The 22,939-nt window shown below is 43.7% G+C and overlaps 1 protein-coding gene across 9 annotated transcripts in view; it reads left to right on the plus strand.

Moving 5' to 3' along the window:
• Window positions 1-22,939, plus strand: part of dnmt3aa (DNA (cytosine-5-)-methyltransferase 3 alpha a) — a 586,890-nt gene that overhangs the window by 447,257 nt on the left and 116,694 nt on the right. For all 9 annotated transcript variants that reach the window (XM_078541484.1, XM_078541483.1, XM_078541485.1 and 6 more), the window contains 2 exons: window positions 6,300-6,483; window positions 17,184-17,268. In XM_078541484.1, coding sequence (XP_078397610.1) covers window positions 6,300-6,483; window positions 17,184-17,268 — 269 coding nt within the window. The remainder of the gene's footprint in view (window positions 1-6,299; window positions 6,484-17,183; window positions 17,269-22,939) is intronic.

The raw sequence follows: 22,939 nt of genomic DNA on the forward strand, positions 1-22,939 counted from the left end.
TCAGCAGAGCCTCTTTCCTTGTCCTACCTATGTCTTTGGTGCCTACATGGACCACGACAACTGGATCCTTCCCCTCCCACTCCAAGTTCCTCTCCTAACCAGAAGAGATGTCCTTAACCTTGGCCCCAGGTAGGCAACACAGCCTTCGGGACTCTCTGTCTTTGCTGCAGAGAACAGTATCTATTCCCCTAACTATGCTATCCCCCATTACTACTACATTTCTCTTTTCTCCCCTCTTGAATGGCGCTCTGCACCACGGTGCTGTGTTCAGTTCGTTTATCCTCCCTGCAGTCTGTTTCCTTGTCCACACCGGGAGCAAGAACCCCGGACATGGTATTGGACAAGGGCACTGGCTGAGGCTTTTCCGAAGCTAAATTTTGGATCCCCGTACCTGCCTCACTAGCAGTCACACCCTCCTGTCCCTGACCACTGTTCAAATCTGATGTAATTAATCTAAGGGGTGTGATTGTCTCCTGAAACACAGTGTCCAGGTAATTCTCCCCCTCCCTGATGTGTCGCAATGTCCACAGCTTGGACTCCAGCTCATCAACTCTGAGCTGAAGTTCCTCAAGCAGCCAACGCTTCACAGCTGCAGCTGTGGTCACCGTGGATGGCACCGGCGTCATCCAGATCCTACATACTACAGCTGCAACACATCGCCTGCCCAGCCATCTCTATTCTATTTAATTAATTCATTTGGATGGTAAATGTTCTAAAAGTGAATTTCTTAATTGTACTCTTTAGCTGCAATAACGTCTCCTGATTTAAACCACTTGGCCAATCAAAAGAGACATGGAAGAGATACCCACCAGTCACCTATCTGTTTTCCTCTGACGTCACACTTTGTCTCTGACAGGTAGAAACAGGTGCTCCTCTTGCACTCTCCTCTCGGTGCTGCTGACTGCCTGGCTCAGGGTCCTCCTCTCACACTCTCATCTATGTGCTGCTGACTGCCTGTCTCAGGGTCCTCCTCTCACACTCTCCTCTAGGCACTGCTGACTGCCTGGCTCAGGGTCCTCCTCTCACACTCTCATCTATGTGGTGCTGACTGCCAGTCCCAGGGCCCTGCTCTTGCACTCTTCTCTAGTTGCTGCTGACTGCCTGTCCCAGGATTCTCCTCTCACACTCTTGAGATTTTTGAAAATGTTAAGAAAGAAGCTGGGGATTTATCAGCTTTTAGTCCCATTAATTTCTCCAGGACTTTTGTTTTAGTAATACTAATTTCCTTCAGTTCCCCCTTCTCACTTGTCCTTTGGCTCCCTCGCATTCCGTGAAGACAGAACTAAGGTAGTTGTTTAATTGCTCTGCTATTTCCTTGTTCTCTATTATAAATGCTCCCATTTCGGACTGTATGGGACCTACATTTGTCATCATTAATCTTTTTCTTTTTAAATACTTATAGAAGCTTTTACAGTCCGCTTTTATGGTCCTTGCATATTTACCTCATACTCTGTTTTTCCTCTCCTAATCAATCTCTTGGTCCACCTTTGTTGAATTCTAAACTGCTCCCAATCCTCAGGCTTTCTATTTTTTCTAGCAACTTTATGTGCTACCTCTTTGGATGTAATACTATCCTTAATTTCACCTTCTTGAACTGCTGCAGTCCCTGTGGTGTAGGTACATCCACAGTGCTGCTAGGGAGGGAGTTCCAGGATTTTGACCCAGCAACAATGAAGGAACAGTGATATCATTCTAAGTCAGGATGGTGAGTGACTTGGAGGGGAACTTCAAAGTGGTGGTGTTCTCATGTGTCTGCTGCCCTTGTCTTTCTGGATGGTAGCAGTTGTGGGTTTGGAAGGTGCTGCCTAAGGAGCCTTGGTGAGTTTCTGCAGTGCATCTTGTAGATGGTTCAACTTGCTGCCTCTATCTGTTGGTGGTGGAGGGAGTGAATGCTTGTGGAAGGGGTGGCAATCAAGCAGGCTGCTTGTCAAGCTTCTTGAGTGTTGTTGGAGCTGCACTCATCCAGGCAAGTGGAAAGCATTCCATTTCATTCCTAACTTGTGCCTTGTAGATGGTGGACAGGCTTTAGGGAGTCAGGAGGTGAGTTACTGACTGCAGGATTCCTAGTCTCTGACCTGTTCTTGTAGCCACAGTATTTATATGGCTAGTCCAGTTCAGTTTCTGGTCAATGGTAACCCCCAGGATAGTGGGGGATTCAGCGATGGTAATGCCATTGAATGTCAAGGAGCGATAGTTAGATTCTCTCTTGTTGGAGATGGTCATTGCCCTGGCACTTGTGTGGCACAAATGTAACTTGGGCTGTTACCAGCCCAAACCTGGATATTGTCCAGGTGTTGCTGCATTTGGGCATGGTCTGCTTCAGTATCTGAGGGGTCGCAAATGGTGCTGAACATTGTGCAATCATCAGCGAACATCCCCACTTCTGACCTTATGATGGAAGGAAGGTCATGGATGAAGCAGTTGAAGATGGTTGGAATCAGGATACTATCTTGAGGGACTCCTGCAGTGATGCTCTGAAACTGAGATGTTTGACCTCCAACAACCACAACCACTTTCCTTTGTGCTAGGTCTGACTCCAACCAGCAGAAAGTTTTCTCCCGGATTTCAGTTGTGTCCAGTTTTGCTAGGGCTCCTTGATGCCACATTTGGTCAAATGCTGCTTAATGTCAAGGAAGTCACTCTCACCTCACGTCTGGTGTTCAGCTCTTTTGTCCATGTTTGAACCAAGGCTGTAATGAGGTCAGAAGTTGTGACCCTGATGGAACCCAAACTGAGTGTCATTGAGCAGGTTATTGCTAAGCAAGTGCTACTTGATAGCACTTTTGATGACCTTTTCCATCACTTTACTGATGATCGAGAGTAGGCTGGGGTGGTTATTGGCTGAGTTGGATTTGTCCTACTTTTTGTGTACAGGACATACCTGGGCAATTTTCCACATTGCCAGGTAGATGCTGGTGTTGTAACTGCACTGGAACAGCTTGGCTAGGGGCGTGGAAAGTTCTGGAGCACAAGTTTTCGGTACTATTGCCGGAATATTGTCAGGGCCCAGAGCCTTTGCAGCATCCAGTGCCATCAGCCATTTATTGATATCATGTGGAGTGAATCAGATTGGCTCATGCTTGACATCTGAGGTGCTGGGGACCACCAGAGGAGGCCGAGATAGATCATCCACTCAGCACTTCAGGCTTGAGGCTGTTGCGAATGCTTCAGCCTTATCTTTTGCACTGATATGCTGGACTCCACCATCATTGAGGCGGAATTGTTAGCCGTGGTTGAGCCGTTTTTCCTGTTGTGTTTTTGCACCAGAAAGGAATGTGTAACTGTTGCAAGCATACATTCGTTACTTAAATATTAGCCACCGCCTATCCACTGTCATGCCTCTTAATGAAGTTCCCCAATCTATCTTAGCCAACTCACGCCTCATACCTTTTAGGTTTCCTTTGTTTAGATATAGGGCCCGAGTTTCGGATCAGACTACTCCACTTTCCATCCTAATGAAGAACTCTATCATGTTATGGTCACTGTTCCCTGAAGGACCCTGCACAACAAGACCAGTAATTAATCCCTTTTCATTGCACAATGATTAACCCCTTCTCACTGCACTTCACTAGGTTTGTCACCTAGCAGGCAGCCTGATAGACAGGATGCCAGCCTGTGGGGTGGGAAAGCACTTGACTACAGCTGAAGACCAGAATGTAGGTTGGGAGGGAGGGAGAGATTGCAGAGAGCCCTTCTCAACTGCAGGTTTTCTGAAGCCCAGGAAATGCAACAGGCCATACCATCTACAAGATTCAGTGCATTGACTTCCCAAAGCTCCTTCGACAGCACCTTCCAAACCTGCGACTTTTACCACCTAAAAGGACAAGGGCAGCAGATGCACGTGAACACCACCATCAGCAAGTTCCTCTCCAAGCCACATACCATCCTCATCTGGAGCTATATCGTTATTCCTTCCCTGTCACTGACCGTCAAAATCCTGGAACTCCCTTCCAAACAGCACTGTGGGTGTACCTACAGCACATGGATTGCAGTGGTTCAAGGAGGCAGCTCACCACCTTCTTAAGGGCAATTAGGGATGGGCAATAAATACCAGCCTAGCCAGTGATGCCCAAACCCTGTGAACAAATGAAAAAAAAACGAGGTGAGAAGGCTGAGGTTGGGTTTGAAAATTTTCAAATTTTGACTTCTCACCTGACTCAAACCCACCCATTCTTGGCATCCAAATTATCTTCTAAATACCTATTGGACAGTTCCAGTTACTCATAGATTCATTGGACTTGTGGATCCTGTTTCCCTCTGCTACCACTGCAGGTGTTCACATCCTAGAGCATACAATGCCACAATCTCTCATTCTCTCTGTTGCTGCAGCATGTGTGGCCAATTTCTGCTCGATCACAGAAATCCTTTGCCTCATTTTGGACATTAAAGCCTTTATTCTGCTTCTTCGGTTCTCTGCCAAAGGCAGGTTCTACCCATAGCGCTGCAACCTCCACCATGGGTAGGGCAAGGAGACAGCTCCTACATCCACCCCAGCCGGAATGGTGGTGTTGGCACCAATCAGATCCATGTTGGCCGTTCAGTCAACTGAGCCACCTGCACCACCCCCACACAAAGAGTGAGTTGTTGTGACAACATGCACTTGGATAGTGTTGGTGAAGGCTCTAATTTTCTTTCCATCACATGGCTGACCAGGAATCTCCCCTGTTTTCACCGCTTGCCCATTGGCGTGTGTTGGAAGGATTTACAAGTTGATACGCAATCTGGTTTGGCTATGTTATGTACACACCTTCCTTGGCCATCAAGTTCCGGAGTGTGACTTGAACCCGCAACTCCTGGCTCAGAGGCAGGGACACTGTCCATAGTGCCACAAGCCCAATAAAACCTTTATGGGTGGGTTAAAAACTTGGGGGCTCTGCACCTTGCTTTAGCACCCTCAGATATGTTTCCTCTCCTGACTTTTGTTAAATTCCTAGCTTGCAGATAATTTCTGGCCTGCCACTTTAAAGGTACTGCAGGCCCAGAGGTAAGCTTACAATAAATGCCATTAATAGTAACTGGGAGCCCATCCTCAATATTAAAGAGAAAAACATGATGGGATCAGAGCAGGTTGACAGCAGCAGGTAGAAATGGAGTTGGATACACTTCTGGCAGTCAACCTGTCAAAGAGGAAAATACCACCCAGCGGCTTCAGAAGGCGTCTTTATTCCCCTGTTAAAGTATCATACAACAAAAACAACAACTTAGATTTATATAGTGCCTTTAGCCTAATAAAACTTCTCAAGGAGCTTCACTGGAGTGTTATACTTTAAAATTAGATACCAAACCACATATGGTGATATTCGGGCACGTGGCAAAACGTTTGGACAAAGTGTTAGTTTTTAAGGATCTTCTTCAAGGGAGAAAGACAGTAGAGAGGTGGAGACGTTTGTGAAGGCACAGCCACCAGCTGTGAGGCAGTTAAAATCGGGGATGCTCAGGGGGCCAGAATTAAATGGGTGCAGATATTTTGGAGTGTTGCAGGGATGGAGGAGACTGCAAAGGTATGGAGGGATGAGGCCATGGAGGAATTTGAGAACAAGAACGAGAATTTTAAAATAAAGGCATTGCTTGACCATGAGTCATTGTGGGTCAGCGAGTTCAGGGCTGATAGGTGAACAGGACTTAGTGTGGGTAAGGACATGGGCAGCAGAGTTCTGGGTGACTTCAAATTTACGGAGGATAGAATGTAGGAAGCCAGTCAAGAGTACGTTGAAATAATCAAGCCTAAAAGTAACAGGTGGACCACCATTTCGGCTGCAGATGAGCTGAAGCAGAGGCGGAGTCAGGCAGTCTAACAGAGGTGGAGGTAGCAGTCTTAGTGATGCCTCAGATGTGCAGTCGGAAGCTCATCTCAGGGACAAATATGGCACCAAGAGCAAGACAGAGAAATTTGCTATGTGCAGTTATATGCTAACAGCACTCTGTAATTTGCACACCATTGTTAAGTTTGTTTCCGTGCAGAGCATTTGCTAAGAGTTCTATTATTTCTCAAAAATCAATGCTAACATTTGCATAGGATGATGTCGGACCATTAGTAGAAAACAGAAATTCTCAATTTTTAATTTCTTGTTCCATCAATAGAAATTACATATTGTTCAGTCTCACTATTGAAAACTGTCAAATCTATCGTTTATTATTTCAGTTATATTGGCTTGTTCTGAAATAACAAAAGTTGCTTTTTTTACGGAAAGCGTCAGTACCAACAGTTTCTTCACCCACCAGAGCTGTAGGATCCAGCAATCTTGTCACTGAGTCTTGACCTTGCCGCCAAACACATGCTCCATTTTCTGTTCATCAAGGTGTTTCTGTGTGGAATGTGTGGACCTACTGGTTGGACCAGGTGCTGCACAGGCAGCTATTAAAGAAGACCCCTGGAACTGTTACATGTGCAATCATAAAGGAATCTTTGGACTGCTAAGGCGGAGGGAGGATTGGCCAGTTCGGCTCCAACAGTTTTTTGCTAATAACCACGACCAGGAATTTGTGAGTATTATTTACATGTGCTTTCTTTTCGAAGATATGCGAACGTGTGATAGAATTGAGATGTTCCTGACTGTGATGATTTTCCTGAGGACAGGGATGTGGGAAAGTGAAGTCATTCGCATCATTGATCGGGCAGCTTGAGATCCTGAGGGAGCTTGTTAAGAACTTGCCTTCTGGCCTCCCCGGGGGCTTTCATGGGTGCTGATGCCGTTCGGAGCTCTCTGAAGCTGACCAACTAGAAACTGGCGGGAACAGGCCTGCAGCCCTGAAACAGTTTATTCAGTGAAAAAATTGAAAGTTTGGACAAAACGAACGTTTTAGTAAGCAACCTTTCCCTGCCCTATCCTGGGTCCCAGCGTTCCACTGATCCTGGCCACTTTGAACATGAAGAACCTCTCATTTCTTAAAGAGCACACACAGACGGCAGTCACTGCTTGGGCCAGAATGTGCTTCGCTTCTTTGATGTCCCACCTACATATCCCCCTTCACCCCTGCTTCCCCCCACCCCCCTCCCACCCCCCAGCCACTCCCCACAACCCCAGCCACTAATAAGGCAGCATCTCTAGGGTTATTATGATCCCAATCCCAAAAACGTCCCACTTCACACTCTGGAGATGGAGGAGGGTTTACGACCAGGAATCAAACCTGCCTCCCAGTTCACAACTCCAATGGGAAAACCCAGCCGCTGACGTTGATAGGGTATACAGTAAGAAACCATTTCCACTGATGGGAAAGTCCAGAACAATGGGGTGTTATCTTATAATTAGAGCGAGACCATTCAGGGATGATGTCTGAAAACAAATGGTAATGGGAATCTGGAACTCTCTCCACCAAAAGCTGTTAAGGCTAATGTTGGATCCAGTGCCCTTTGGTTTGTTGAGGCTAAAGGGTCCAGGTTGCACGTTTGTTTCAGGGTGACCGGGTTGGTACAGAGACAGAGAACATCAGGAGATCGTTGTTAGAATAAACACATGCTGTTTATTTACAAACTAAACTCAGCAGCTACACTTGTGTGCTCACAACTCAAAATTCTGCCTTCATTCTTCAGTGTCTAACTCAAGACTCTCTCACAGAGGTAGCCCACGCTACTCTGCTATTGGGTATTAAGATCATGTGATCTTACATTACAGCACTTGTCTTAAAGGTATAGAACATATCAGATTACTACATTCCTCCCCCTTTACTGAAAAATACATGTTACAAATTTTTCAATATATCAAGTTATTTACACAGATCAATTACTTACAAAGTCAGTCTCTCTGGGGGTTTCCTTTTGCATGTATAAGGTCCCAGCTGTTCAGCTTCTGAAGTTTGATTTAGGACCTCCTTTACTGGAGTCACCTGAGCATCTGGTTCTTCAGTAGGTACCTGTAAATCTGTTTCTTTGACTCTTTCAAGTACAGTCAGCCCTTCAAACACGTTTGTACTCGGTTGACATCTTTCAAGATGTCAATTCAGTCTCGAACACTGGGGGAATCATTTTTGGATATTTGGTTTCTCCTCTGATGTGATCCAGATGTCTCCTAATTACTCGATCTTCGACTCTCAAGTGGTAGGAAAGAGGTCCGGTTGCTGCATTTACCTCACCGAACAACCATGCTGATCCCTCTCTCAAATTTTTCACAAATACATTCTCTCCTACATTAATTGTTCTGTCCCGACTGTGACAATCATGTTCCATTTTCTGCCTTATTTCTACCATCACCCCTAAGTTTGGCATAATTAGGCTCAGTCTCGATTGGCGTCGGCGCATCATCAGCAGTTCCGCAGGTGTGTCACCTGTTGTCGAACGAGGGGTGGATCTATAATGGAAAAGAAATCCTGCTAATTTAGCTGCTATCGAATCTCGGGATAATATTTTCATACCAGATTTGAATGTCTGAACTGCTCTGTCAGCGAGTCCATTTGAAGAAGGGTGGTGTGGAGATGTTTTCACAAGAACAAAACCGTTGAGGCTTGTAAATCAGTTAAATTCAGCACTTGTGAATAACGTTCCATTATCTGAAAAGAGCACTTCAGGTAGTCCATTAATTGCAAAACTTTGCCGTAGCTTGTCTGTCGTCACTGAAGATGTGGGGGACCTCACTTCGTATATGTCCATCCATTTTGAATGTGCGCCGACGATAAGTAGAAACATTGTTCCCATAAAAGGTCCCATGTAATCGATGTGTACCCATACCCATGGCCTTCCTGGCCACTCCCAGGGTGTAATGGGGCTTTTTTAATGGCTTTCACGTTTTCTTTAACTGGATGTAGGCCTTGTGAATCTACCTTGTGACCTAGGTAAGTCACCCCTTTTGCCTGGAATGTGCACTTTTCCTTTATCAATCTCACTCCCACCTGCGAAAAACACTTCAGAACTTCCTCCAAGTTCATCAAATGTTCCTTTTCAGTGAGTCCAGTCACGAGAACGTCATCCAAATAAATTACAACGTGGGGCAATCCCTGTAGTAAACTTTCCATGGTTCTTTGGAATAGGGCACAAGCAGATGATACGTCAAATAGGTAAAAGGGGGTATTGGTACAATCCCTTATGTGTATTTATGGTGACAAACTTCCGGGATGCCTTCTCTAATTCCAGTTGTTGGTCGGCATGACTCAAATCTAACTTCGTGTAAGCCGCTCCACCTGCCAATTTAGCATAGAAATCTTCAATTTTAGGTATAGGGTGTCTATCCAATTTATTGACTGTTAATTTATAGTTCCCACATATTCGAACACTTCGGTCAGGTTTGAGAACAGGTACAACTGGAGCTGCCCGCTCTGAAAACTGCACTGGTTGTATCACTCCCAGTTTTTCTAATCTGTCCAGTTCAGCATCTGCCTTATTCCGCATTGCATAGGGTACTGGTCTTGCCTTCATGAATCTTGGTGTTGCCTCTGGATCTACATGAATTTTTGCTTGTAGCCCTTCAATTTTTCCAAGTTCTTCCTTGAAAACGGAGGCACGTTTTTGTAGTAGCTCTGAAAGCCCTTTAGTTCTCAGTTGGAAGATTTCCACCCATTCAATTTAATTTCTTTCAGCCAGTTTTGTCCAAGGAGACTGGGTCCCTTGCTTGCTATTACCATCAATGGTAATCTCCCTGAGCTCTATAATGTACTGTGACTTTACAGACACCTTTGACTTGTATGTTCTTCTCCAGTGTAAGTTTTTAATTTGTCATCAGTTTCTTCAAAATTCAGTTTATGTTCCCCATGATTCAGGTATTTAAAAGTTTGTTCACCAATCACCGTAATAGCTGCACCAGTATCCACCTCCATTCTGACAGGCTTCTCATTCAATCTCAAGGTTATGTAGATAGGCTCTGTTCTTCCTACCACTAAATTATATCACAAATAGATATCGGGATCTATTACTTCAGGCTTTTCAATGCTGTTTATCTCATTGGGTCTTTGCCTTTTGTCTGCAAGTCTGCCTGACTCTATCTTTACAATGCCTCATGAGGTGTCCATATCGATGGTAGAAGAAACATTCAAATTTTTTAAACTGTGATTCATTGCAAGGTTGCCTGCTTCCATCTCTGTTACTATTATGCCATGTTTTTGCTGCTAAATTATCCCTTTTAATTTGTCTGTTAGCGATGGCTGCCTCCCGCTTCTGAGCAAAGCTCTGTACTTTCGCGCTCTTTTTGGATGAAGCTCCCCGCCCAGCATGGAGGACGACGCCATTTTGGCCATTGGCACCTGAGTCTCGCACTGCACATTCCATTGCCAGAGCGATTTCCAATGCCTTCTGAAAATCTAAATTCGTTTCAGTCAGTAATCTCTTCTGAATCGCATTTTTGTTTATATTGCACACCAAACAATCTCTAAGTATATCGTTGATAGATGTACCGAACTCACAAAGTTCAGTTAATTGCTTCAGACTTGCCAAGCAACAAGCAAATGTCTTCCCCCCCACAGCTCTAATTCTTGAGTTAACTTTAAACTGTTGCATTGTCACCGACGGCTTGAGCTGGAAATGATTCTTTACGAGGTTCACTAAGTCATCAGGACTTTTCAAGTCTGGGGCACTGGGCGCCAACAGATTTCGAATTAGTATGTCTTACTCCCACACACGTGCACAGCAGGATCGCGCGCCTCTTCTCCTCCCCTGCAATGTCGTTCGCCTGGCAGAAGAACGCGAGGCGTTCAACATGGTGAGACCAGTTGCCCACGGTTGCATCGAAAGGCTCCACTCTTCCAAATTGCAGTATGCTCTGAGGGGGTTACTTCAACAATCAAGAAGGAAATTTTCTTTTACTTATGACTACCATGCGAGGTACAGCCCGATTTCGGTTCTTCTGATTTCCCTCGCTCTTCCTCGCCTTTTACCTCGTTTCTTTCCGTGGCTTTTCGTGCTTTTACTCTCGTCGCCAGTTTGTTGGATCCGGTGCTCTTGGTTTGTCGGGTCTAAAGGATCCGGATTGCACACTTTGTTTGGGGTGACCGAGTTGGTACAGAGACAGAGAATGTCTGGAGATTGTTGTTAGAATAAGCACATGTGGTTTATTTACAAACTGAACCCAGCAGCTACACTTGTGTGCTCACAACTCAAAACTCTGTCTTCACTCTACAGTGTCTAACTCAAGACTCTCTCATAGAGGTAGCCCACGCTACTCTGCTATTGGGTATTAAGATCATGTGATCTTACGTTACAACACTTGTCTTAAAGGTATACTACATATCAGATTACTATAGCTAAGTCAATTGAAATCTTTGAAACTGAGGTTGATAAATTTTTGTTAGGTAAGGATATTAAGCTTTACAGATCCAAGGTGGATAGATGGAGTTAAGGTACAGATCAACCATGGTCTAACTGACTGTTGGCATAACAGGCATAAGGGGATGAATTGCCTACTCATGCGTCTATGTTCCCATATACATAAGAACATATGAACATAGGAGTCGGAATCGGCTATTTGGCCCATCAAACCTGCTCCACATTCAATTAGATCATGGCTCAACACCACTTTCCCGCACTATCCCCATGTCTCTTGATGTCTTTAGCTTCCAGAAATCTGTCAATTTCTGTCTTGAGCATGCTCAATGATTGGGCTTCCACAACCTACTGGGGTAGAGAATTCCAAACATTCACCACACTCCAAGTGAAGAAATTCCTCCTTGTCTCAGTCTTAAATAGCCTGCCCCTTATTCTGATACTATGTACTCTGGTTCTAGAGTCACCAGCCAGGGGAAACGCCCTATCTACATCTACCCTATCACTCCCTATATGAATTTTGTAATTTTCTATGAGATCACCTTTCGTTCTTCAAAACTCTAGAGAATGCAGGCCCAGTTTCCTCAATGTGATGATACAACCTGTCTAGTGTACTCCTTGCCTCAAGACAATCTAAATTTGCAATTTACCTGCCTCCTGTGGTGTCGAAATATCCTAATTTCATTCAATAACTATCATCTTAAGTAATTGCACCTGCATTGTGGTCACCATATATGTCAACTGTCGAAATTTTGGTGTGCCAGTTGGTGCTGAGAGGATTGCACCATCCAACCCCTGGCCCTGACCAACTGATAATGCACAGGACGAGGTTATTGAGTGAGAAATTGGGCTTATTTCCTTTGCTGCAGCCATTACCCTTGGAACTCCAAAATGGCTTCCACAATGCGCAAACATGCATGTAGGACAAATCACAGTGGAAGTCTTATTGTTGCAGGCATTAGTGTGCAGGGCATCAGATTAGCTCAGTGAATGTTTGCTTTAAGTATACAGAATGGGAAGATCTTGATGTTAATCAGCGTGCAAGGCTAATTTGATGCCTGTGGTGCCATATTGGAGCTCAGTGCTCCAGCTATGCCCACTCTTCACCTCTCACAGCTGAACACACATTCAGCAGCAGGTAGGACACCACCCCCACCAGTGCAAACGTTGAGGCTTTTCTATGATTCGAGGCTTTCCTGTGCTGCAGAGTGACAACAATGGCACGCCTGTTGCTTTGCAAACACCGGATGTCAACTCTGCCCAAGATTGGAACCAGTAGGAATCCCTCTCCCTCAAAGTTCAGTTCGTCTGTGCCCATAAGCAGAGAATCTTCAAGTCAATGCCCAATACTCAGAGGAGGCGATGGCCTCGTGGTATTGTCGCTGGGCTAATAATCCAGATCTGGGGACCCGGGTTTGAATCCCGCCATGGTAGATGGTGGAATTTGAATTCAATAAAAATCTGGAATTAAAAGTCTAATGAGGACCATGAAACCATTGTTGATTCTTGTAAAAACCCATCTGGTTCACTAATGTCCTTTAGAGAAGGAAATCTGCTGTCCTTACCTGGTCTGGCCTACATGTGACTCCAGACCCACAGCAACGTGGTTGGCTCTTAAATGTCCTCTGAACAAGGACAATTAGGGATGGGCAATAAATGCTGGCCTAGCCAGCGACACCCACATTCCATGAATTAATTTTAAAAAGTACCCTGGCAGCAGTCATGATGCGATCATTCTGCAGCAATCTGCTGTGTCAGTCACGTTTTAGCCGCCACAACAAAACAAAGGGTAGCTGCTGGACGATGAGGGATATCCACTGATGACATAGAGTCATAGAGTTGTTTACGGCACAGAAAGAGGCCATTTGGTCCATCAGGTCTGCTGGCATTCCCTGGAGAAATCCAGTCAGTCAGTCCCATTCCCCCACTGTAAATCTGTAGCCCTTCCAGTGCCTATCCAATTTCCTTTTGAAATCATCCATCATCTCTGCTTCTACCACCCTCATGGGCAGCGAGTTCCAGGTCATTACTTGCTGCATTAAAAAACTCTTCCTCACATTCCCCTGCATCTCTTGCTGGCTTGAGGACTCTGGTGCACAACCCACACAAAAGTCGGTAACAAGCATACAGCAGATTATAGGCATTCTGAAACAACAACACTTGCGCTGTCTGGACCACCGCACTTCAGGAGCCCTGCAGCACTCAGCAGAGCAAGTATCAAGAATTCTGATGGTCTGCTGCATTCTGCACAACCTCGCCATCCTGAAAGGACACCCCTTGCTACCAGCTGTCTGGCAGGCAGCTGAGCAGTAGGAGCATGGGGAAGAAGAGGATGCAAAATAGAGAAAATAAACTGCTTAAGCTGTCAGTGAAGAACTCAACCAGGTGTCATGCCAGAAACCAGAACCCCAATACCCCATTCGCCAACAGTCCCACACCTGTAATCCACAGCCACGATGGCAGCACTGAGCTTGCATGACACCAGCCTGAGCATCTACTGCAACACTCTGAGGTAGAGTGACTGCTTCCTGTACTGCAATGGAAGTTATGACATTGGCCATCAGGTGCAGCATTTATGGTTGGGTCCACAAGTGTGAGGATGAAGTTGACCACCACTTCCATGCTGAAATGATTGGAGTCCTAGCTCTGTGCAAAGTCCAAGTTCAGTTGGTGCTGGACTCCTTCATACTTAGGAACAAAGGACTTAGGAGCAGGAAGAGGCCATTTGGTCCTTCGAGTCTGCTCTACCATTCAATAAGGTCATGGCTGATATGGTAGTGGTCTCAGCTCCACTTTCCTGTTTACCCCCCATAATCCCCGACTCCCTTGCCCAACAAAAACCTAACTTCGCCTTTAATAAATTTAAAGCCCCTGCCTCCACTACCTTCTGGAAGAGAGAATTCCACACTCTAAGAATCCTCTGAGAGAAAAAATTCTCCTTATCTCTGCCTTAAAAGGGAGACCTCTTTATTCTTAAGCTACATCCCCAAATTCTAGGTTCCTCCACAAGAGGAAATATCCTTTCGGTATCTACCCTATCAAGTCCCCTCGGGATCTTATATATTTCGATAAGATCATCTCTTCTTCTAAACTGCAATGGGTACAGGCCTAAACTGTTCAATATTTCTTCATTAGATAAGCCTTTTATCCCAGGAATGAGTCAGTCCCATTCCCCCACTGTATCTGTATCACTGTAGCCCCAGAAGTTTATTTCCTTCAAGTGCCCATCCAATTTCTCTTGTTGCCTCTGGTTCTGTGCCACCTTGCCCTGCAAGAGGGAGGTAACTGTGTCATTGACTGTTACGCAATCTGTTTGGCTGATGTGGCCGTATGTGGCATTATGTGCAAGCTATGAGATTTCGGTGTGAGCCTTTCAGCAGCAGCAAGCGTGTGAGGACGAGGTGAAACATATGAATGTTACTTAGGAGTCCTGATCAATAGAAAGTGCTGGTAGGTGAATAATGGAAGTGTGAATTGTGCACTGTTTGAGGCTAGTGGTGCAGATGATAGGATATGCCATTTGAAAATGCATCAACTGACCTTCACCTCTCATTTGAGGTCATTGAAGTTCTTGCATCCAGTTCCTCAAAGCTCGACTCCTGAAATTGACCTTCATGGCTATCTGTTCCCACCACCCTTTAAACATGTGTCTGCAGATACAGAACATCTCCTCCACCAATGGCTCCAGTGCAGCGTCTGAAAACCTTGGAGCCCACCCACTTCCATCCTCTCAGCATCCACCTTGTCAAGTTCCTCAGGGTCTTATATGTTTCAATAAGATTACTTATTATTCTTCTTAGCTCCAATGGGTTTTGTCCCAACCTGATCAACCTTCCCTCATAAGCTAACCCCTTCATTCCAGGAATCAGTTGAGTGAATCTCCTCTGAAATGCTAATGCAATTATACCTTTTCTGAAGTAAGGAGACCAAAACTGTACACAGTACTCCAGATGCTGTCTAATTAAGGCCGTGAACAGCTGCAGCAACTTTCCCACTTTTATACTCAATTCCCCTCGCAATAAATGACAATATTCCATTTGCCTTCCTAATCACTTGCTGCACCATGAGACATGAATTTTGTGATTCATGTACCAGGACACCTAGATCCCTCTGTAGCTTAGAGTTCTGCTGTCTCTCTCCATTCAAGTAATGTACTGCTTTTCTATTCTTGCTGTCAAAGTGGATAAGTTCTCATTTTCCCACATTATACTCCATCTGCCAAATCTTCCCCACTCACTTAACCTATCTAAATCCCTTTGTAGACACTCTGTCCTCTTGACAACTTATTTTCCTACCTACCTTTGTTTCATCAGCAAATTTAGCTACTGTACATTTTGTCCCTTCAGCTAAGTCATTGATATAGATTGTCAATAGCTGAGGACCCAAAACTGATCCCTGTGGCACTCCACCAGTACCAGCTTGTCAACCTGAAAATAAAGTTCATCAGACTGTTCCTGGGACATGGGGATTTTCCCATGAGGAGAGATTAAGTAGACATATTCCCTAAAGTTTAAAAAATGAGAGGTTATCTCATTAGAACATATAAAATTCTTAAAGGCATGTCAGGGTAGATGTTGAGAGGATGTTTCCTCTGGCTGGAGAGTCTAGAATTAGTGGTCATACTCTTAGGATAAGGGGTGGCCATTTAGGACTGAAATAAGGATAAATTTCCTCATTTAATGGGTTGTGAACCTTTGGAATTATGTACCCCAAAAGCTTTGGATGCTCAGTTGTTGAGTCTATTCAAGATGGAGATCAGTAGAGTTTTGGATATTAAGGGAATAAAGAGATATGAGGATAGGACGGGTAAGTGTAGCAATGATCAATCATGATCTTATTGAATGGTGAAGCAGGCACAAAGGGCTAAATGGTCTACTCCTGCTCCTATTTCTTATGTTCTTCTGGGAGTTCTCTCCTACATTCCTGCCATTAGGTCTGCAAATGCCACTAAAGTAGAGAGAAATCCATTCTGGTGCAACTACAGTCAGACTCAAGTAAGAGTCAGACTGAGTTTTTCTTTATTCTTTCATGGAACATGGGTATCACTGGCAAGGCCAACATTTGTTGCCCATCCCTAATTGCCTTTGAACTGAGTGGCTTGCTAAGCCATTTCAGAGGACAGTTGAGGGTCAGTCACATTTCTGTGGATTTGGAGTCACATGTAGGCCAGATAGGGCAAGGATGGCAGATTTCCTTCCCTGAAGGGCATCTGTGAATCAGATGGGTTTTTACAACTATCGGTGAATGGTGAAGCAGGCACCATCAGTGAATCAGATGGGTTTTTACAACTATCGGTAAGAGTTTCTTGGTCATCGTTACTGAGACTAGTTTTATATCCCATTTTTTATTAACTACTTCAAATTCCACCAGCTGCCATGGTGGGATTTGAACCCATGTCAACAGAGCATTAGCCAGAGGGTGGAAACCGAGGTGGGACTTCTGGCCGTTGTGCTCAGCAGTCATTATCCTACTTTCCCGCCTCGGTTCCATCTCACCTAGGCCGGGAAAATTTGGCCCAAAGTGCCAGATTACATTGCGGAAATAAAAGCAACACAACAGATCATTTAGGTTGGAGGGGTTTGTGATTCCTTGAAACATTTCATTCCCACAGAGATGAAGAAAACCTCGAGAATAAATCATCCCTGGCCACAAATGGTTGTAGGGTTTGTCCATCACACCACTCTGTGCAAATTTTTTGCTTTACACTTAAGTAAAATACTGTATCAAAGAAGAGAAGGAAAAGCAAGGGTGGGATTTTCAGGTCCCGCCCACTGCTGGGATTGTCCAGTCCCACCGAAAGTCAAGGGACTTTTGGCCGGGCCGCCAAATCTCCCACGCCAGGTCCCACCATGCTGGGGCCAGAAAGTTCCGGCAATTCATAAAGCAATTAACTTCTCCAAGGGAGATCCACTCGTGTAATCTCGTATACCAAGGGATTTTTCTGTAATGTCATGCACTGGTCTGAAATTCTCTTAACATTTTTATTTATTTAAATTGGCAGGACCCACCAAAGTTGTTTGCACCCATTGCTGCTGAGAAGAGAAAACCTGTTCGAGTACTGTCACTTTTTGATGGCATAGCCACAGGTAGTGTATACAGCCAAATGTACATGTTCAATGATAAACCGCATACCGTTCGGATTTTATAAATAAAATTGTCCTTCTATTTTTGTGCACCCTTCAATTCTGCAGGAGCTTTAAAAATGTTATTGTTCCCGACTTTTCCTCCATTCCATAGGTTTCAAATGTTTACAGAAAAAGATACTAAAAATGATACGGTCAGGTTTAAGAATAGTTGTTTTAATTTCTCCCACTTTCCAGGTTGGGCAGGTAAATCCTACAACTTGCCCTCAATCCCTCGCTGAACTTGTTTGGTTGGTTTCCTTTAGCATCATTTCACTCTCCTCAAACAAGGTAGTAATGAGATAGGTGAATTCAGGAGGTTAACAGTGGACCTTTAATCTTCTCTTTATTAAATTGCACTGGGGTTCGAAAGACCTATTGATTTATTGTAATACAGTATAAAATTAATGCCAAAAGGTAGCTAATAAAGGGAATTTATTGCCTAACAAATTATCTTGGAATGCATGTCGTCGAGCATTGCATCACAGATTTAACAACAACGCAAAATAATATCTTTACAAATGTTTAAGCTAAAATTGCATCTGCTGCAGTTCCTATCCAATCATCAAACAGGAACGTAGACTAGTCATTGCTGTGTAATATTGAAAAGTTACTCTACCGACAATGCAGCACAGCCTCAGTTCAGAGCTCAAGTGCTCATAGATTATGAGCGCAAATCTCAGGAGTTGGATTGATCAATGCAATTCATTAGATAGGCTGTTCTGTATGTATGAATTCTGATGAATTAAGATTAAGAATAGCCTCACTTGTGATAATTAATACATTCATACAATGAGCCATAAATTGCTGTAGCAATTAATCTATTAGAATTTGCTGTTTGTTTGATTTAGCCTTCCACATTTAGGCTTCTAAATTTTTCGTGTGGCAAGTTGTTGAAAATGTGAGTTGATAATGTCACAGTGAGGAAAACTGGATTTGTAGGGTCTGAGTGTGAACAGGGCAAGCAACCGGGCATCAACTTATCTAATCAGGTTGAAGGGTTGTGAAATTAACAGTGCAAAGACTAGGAAGGAAGTGTAAATTAGGCAATGTCAAATTAGGTAGGGAAAGAGAAATGTGACAGAATGGAAAAGTAAAAAAAGGTTTTAAATTTTATGTTTTTGCAATCTCCAACAATTGTTCCCTGAAGGAATGAGACTCCACACTTGTTATCATTATTTTTCTGTGTCAGGGATGTTTATTAGCAGTAATTAACACATTGTTAAATGTGCACTTTGACTGAAGTAGACAAGATTTAACTTTCTGTGGCGAGTTTAGTTCCTAAGTTTTGTGGACAATCTACTGCACAAATACAGTAACTTACCGGCATTCAATGTATTTCAATGGTGAAGCAAATGGTGAAATGCCATTCTTATTAAGCTAATGACAAGCAGTGCATCATGCACAATAGCTTTTGGATTTCTATATTTAACTGCTCATCTGCCCTCACCTGAAGTTGGTGTAACATTTGCACTTAAATGACAGGCAGTGACATTAGCCTCAGTGTTATTTTGACAGCAAATTAGAGCCATTATTATTCGTTGGGGCAGTTTAAATTATTTATTATGGTTGTTCACAAATTTCTCATGAGACCACTATCCCAGTCTCCAGAACCAACATTTCACTTGTGAGAAAGATACTTCAGTTGCTAATCAACAAAGTCATGAATATCATTTTTCTTAACTCCAGTTGTCTAGATTTCACATAGGCTGTCTATGTCCATTGACCAAGAATCATTTTCTGATTTCTTGTCGAAAGCACTAACTTCATTCATTAAAGTTGACCCAAATGCCACTTCAAATTTTCACGACTTGCATTCACCTCATTAGTCAAAAACTTGGCTTCTTAATCATTCTCGAGGGGAATCATTTTTTGTCACCCCTTTCCCCCTTGTTTTTTTTTCCTGAACTAGCCAGAGTGAAGGATTCGGTGATTTATATCTGGCACCATATCTGTCTTTTAATTTGTCTGTGTCCTGTTGCTATTTTTTAGATAAGGCTCAGTGTTAACTGGCATGAGGTCATTTTACAACAATACAATATAGAATGTTTCAACAACTATTAATTTTTAAAATTTGATCACAAATGCCAGAAGGAAAATCCCTTCCAGTCTTAGCACGTAAGCAAGCCATCTTACCTCACCTTTTAAAATAGAATAACATGAAGTACTTTTAATGTACTTCACAGCATTTAGTGAAAGAGGGCAATTTCTTCAGGTTTATCAAAGCAACAGACTTTTGTTGGAAGCTACAGTGGGCACAGCTAATACTATGGTCATCTGGAATAGCAACAGTAACAATAAAGTATTTTCAGAAAGAGCAAGCTTTCCGACATGGCTTACATGCCTATTTCCAAGGATGATACAGAGTAACAGCAGAATTTAGCTGATACATTTACAGGCGCTTATTATATCCAGCAAGTTTGAACCATTGAGTTAAACATTTAATTTTAACAGTGCCAGAATATTTCTCATTTAGACCCTATAATCATCTTGACTGAGTTTAGAGATTATCATATATGATTCTCGTGGTGCAAAAAACCTCCACACCATAGTGAATATGTAAAGTGGTTCTGAAAAAGTTGTATTTCACTTTCTGTGACTTGTGACGATAGGCAGGATGTTCCCACGGGTGTCGGGAACAAGACTTCAGGGCCGAATGGGGATCCTGAGCCTGCTCTTGATGACAGCTAGACCAGCACAATGGCAGCCTCCTCACTTGCTGCCTCTGAGCTTATCATCCGTTCAGAGGGCCGGTAGCTCTGAAAACTCGGCAGCCCCACTGGGAGAAGCGGACACTACTGAGGCAGGAGGGAGGCTTCGAGGGTACCTCAAAACCCTTGAGGGGTAAAATTAAATCACAGAATCTCAGAATTGGTACGGTGTAGAAGGAGGCCATTTGGCCCATCGTGTCTGCACTGGCTCTCTGAGCAGTTTAACTTAGTGCCAATCTCCTGCCTTTTCCCCATAACCCTGCACATTGTTTCTATTTAAATAATCATCCAATGCCCTCTTGAATGCCTCAATCGAACCTGCCTCCACCACACTTCCAGGTAGGGCATTCCAAACCCGACTACTCGCTGTGTGAAAGAGTTTTTTCTCACCTCACATTTGCTTCTTTTGCAAAATACTTTAAAACTGTGCCCCCTGGTTCTTGATCCATTTACAGTGGGAACAGTTTCTCCCTATCTACTCTGTCCAAACCCCTCATGATTTTGAAAACTTTTATCAAGTCTCCTCTCAGCCTTCTCCTCTCCAATGTAAACAGTCCCAACTTCTCCAATCTTTTCTCATAACTGAAGTGTCTCATCCCTGGAACCATTCTCGTAAACCTCTTTTGCACTCTCTCTAATGCATTCATATCCTTCCTATAGTGTGGCGCCCAGAACTGTACACGATACTCCAGCTGAGGTCTAACCAGTGTCTTATGTAAGTTCATCATAAACTCCCTGCTCTTGTACTCTATGCACCTATTAATGAAGCCTAGAATACTGTATTGCTTTAATAACAGCTCTCTCTACCTGTCCTGCCACCTTTAATGACTCGTGTACATATACACCCAGGTCTCTCTACTCCTGCACACCCTTTAGAATAATATCCTTTATTTTATACTGTCTCTCCATGTGCTTTGTACTGAAGTGTATCACCTCACACTTCTTTGCATTGAAATTCATCTGCCACCTATCTGCCCATTCCACCAATGTGTCAATGTCCTTTTGAAGTTCTACACTGACCTCCTCACAGTTTACAATTCTCCTAAGTTTTGTGCCTTGTGCAAAATTTGAAATTGTCCCCTGCACACCAAGATCTAGATCATTTATATATATATCAGGAAGAGCAAGGGTCCCAATACCAGTCCCTGGGGAACTCCACTACAAACCTCCTCCCAGCCCGAAAAATACCCATTAACCATTACTCTCTGTTTCCTATCCCTCAGCCAATTTTGTGTCCACGTTGCTACTGTCCCTTTTATTCCATGACCTATAACTTTCCTCACAGGTCTGCTGTATGGCACTGTATTGAATGCCTTTTGGAAGTCTATATACACCACATCAATGGCCTTGCCCTCATCAAGCATCTCTGTTACCTCTTCAAAAAACCCCAGCATGTTAGTTAGACACAACTTTCCTTTAACAAATCCATGCTGACTCTTCCGAATCAAATCACATTTTTCCATGTGACTATTAATTCTATCCTGAATAATTGTTTCTAGAAGTTTCCCCACCACCGAAGTTAAACTGACTGGTCTGTAATTGCAGGGCAGATCTTTACAACCTTTTTTGAACAAGGGCATAATGTTTGCCATTCTCTAGTCCTCTGGCACCTCCCCCAAATCCAGGGAACATTGATAGATTATTGTCAGTGCCTCTGCAATTTTCACTCTCACTTCCTTCAATATCCTTGGATGCATTTCATCCGGTCCAGAAGCCTTATCAACTTTAAGTACTGGCAGCTTATCCAATACCTCCTCCTTATAAATTTTAAACCCTTCTAATGACTGAGTTTCCTCCTCTGTCACTATAGCCTGGGTAGCATCAGCCTCGTAGGTAAAGACAGATGCAAAGTATTCATTTAACCCTCAGCCTTGCCTCTTGCCTCCATATGTAAATCCACTTTTTGGTCCCTAATCGGCCCTACTCCTCCTTTTACCACCGTTTTACTATTGATGTGCTTATAGAATATTTTGGGATTTCCTTCTATGTTAGCCACCAGTCTTTTTTCATAATCCCTCTTTGCTTCTCGTATTCGCTTTCTCACATCCCTTCTGAATCTTCTGTATTCAGCTTGGTTCTCAATTGTATTTGCTACCTGACACCTGTCGTAAGCACACTTTTTCTTCTTTAACTTAATTTCTATCTCCTTTGTCATCCAGGGAGCTCTGGATTTGTTTGTCCTACCCTTCTCTTTTGAGGGAATATACCTTGACTGTGCCCAAACCATCTCCACTTTGAAGGTAGCCCATTGTTCAGCCACTGTTTTCCCCACCAACCTTTGGTTCCAGTCTATCTGGCCAAGCTCCGTTCTTGCCCCATTGAAGTCTGCTGTCTGTGAGTGATTATTCTTACTCTGGATTGACGAATGTCATTTTCCACCATCATCCTAAACCTTATGATACAATAATCACTGTCCCCTAAATGTTCCCCCCACTGCCACTTGATCTACTTGGCCAACCTCATTCCCAAGAGCCAGGTCTAGCAGTGCCTCCTTTCTTGTTAGACTAGACACATCTGCTGTAGGAAATTTTCCTGAACACAATCTAGGGACACTTGTCCCTCACTGCCCCTTACACCACCATTATCACAGTCTTTATATGGGTAATTATAATACCATTAAAACTACTCTACAATGTTTACGCCTCTCTGTAATTTCCTTGCAGATCTGTTCCTCTATATCCTTCCCACTAGCTGGTGGGTCTATATATTACACCGAGCAATGTAATCACACCCTTCTTATTCCTTAGCTCTAGCCAAATTGATTCTGTCATTGAATCCTCTGACACATCCTCTTTCTCCAGTACTTCAATACTCTCCTTAACCAAAAACGCCACCACTCCTCCTTTTTTCCCTTTCCTATCTTATCTGAACACCTTGTAACCAGGAATATTTAACACCCTCAGATCTGCCCTTCCTTAAGCCAG

The sequence above is a fragment of the Cetorhinus maximus genome, chromosome 5 (genome assembly GCF_964194155.1).
Source record: "Cetorhinus maximus chromosome 5, sCetMax3.hap1.1, whole genome shotgun sequence".
Taxonomy (NCBI): Eukaryota; Metazoa; Chordata; class Chondrichthyes; order Lamniformes; family Cetorhinidae; genus Cetorhinus; species Cetorhinus maximus.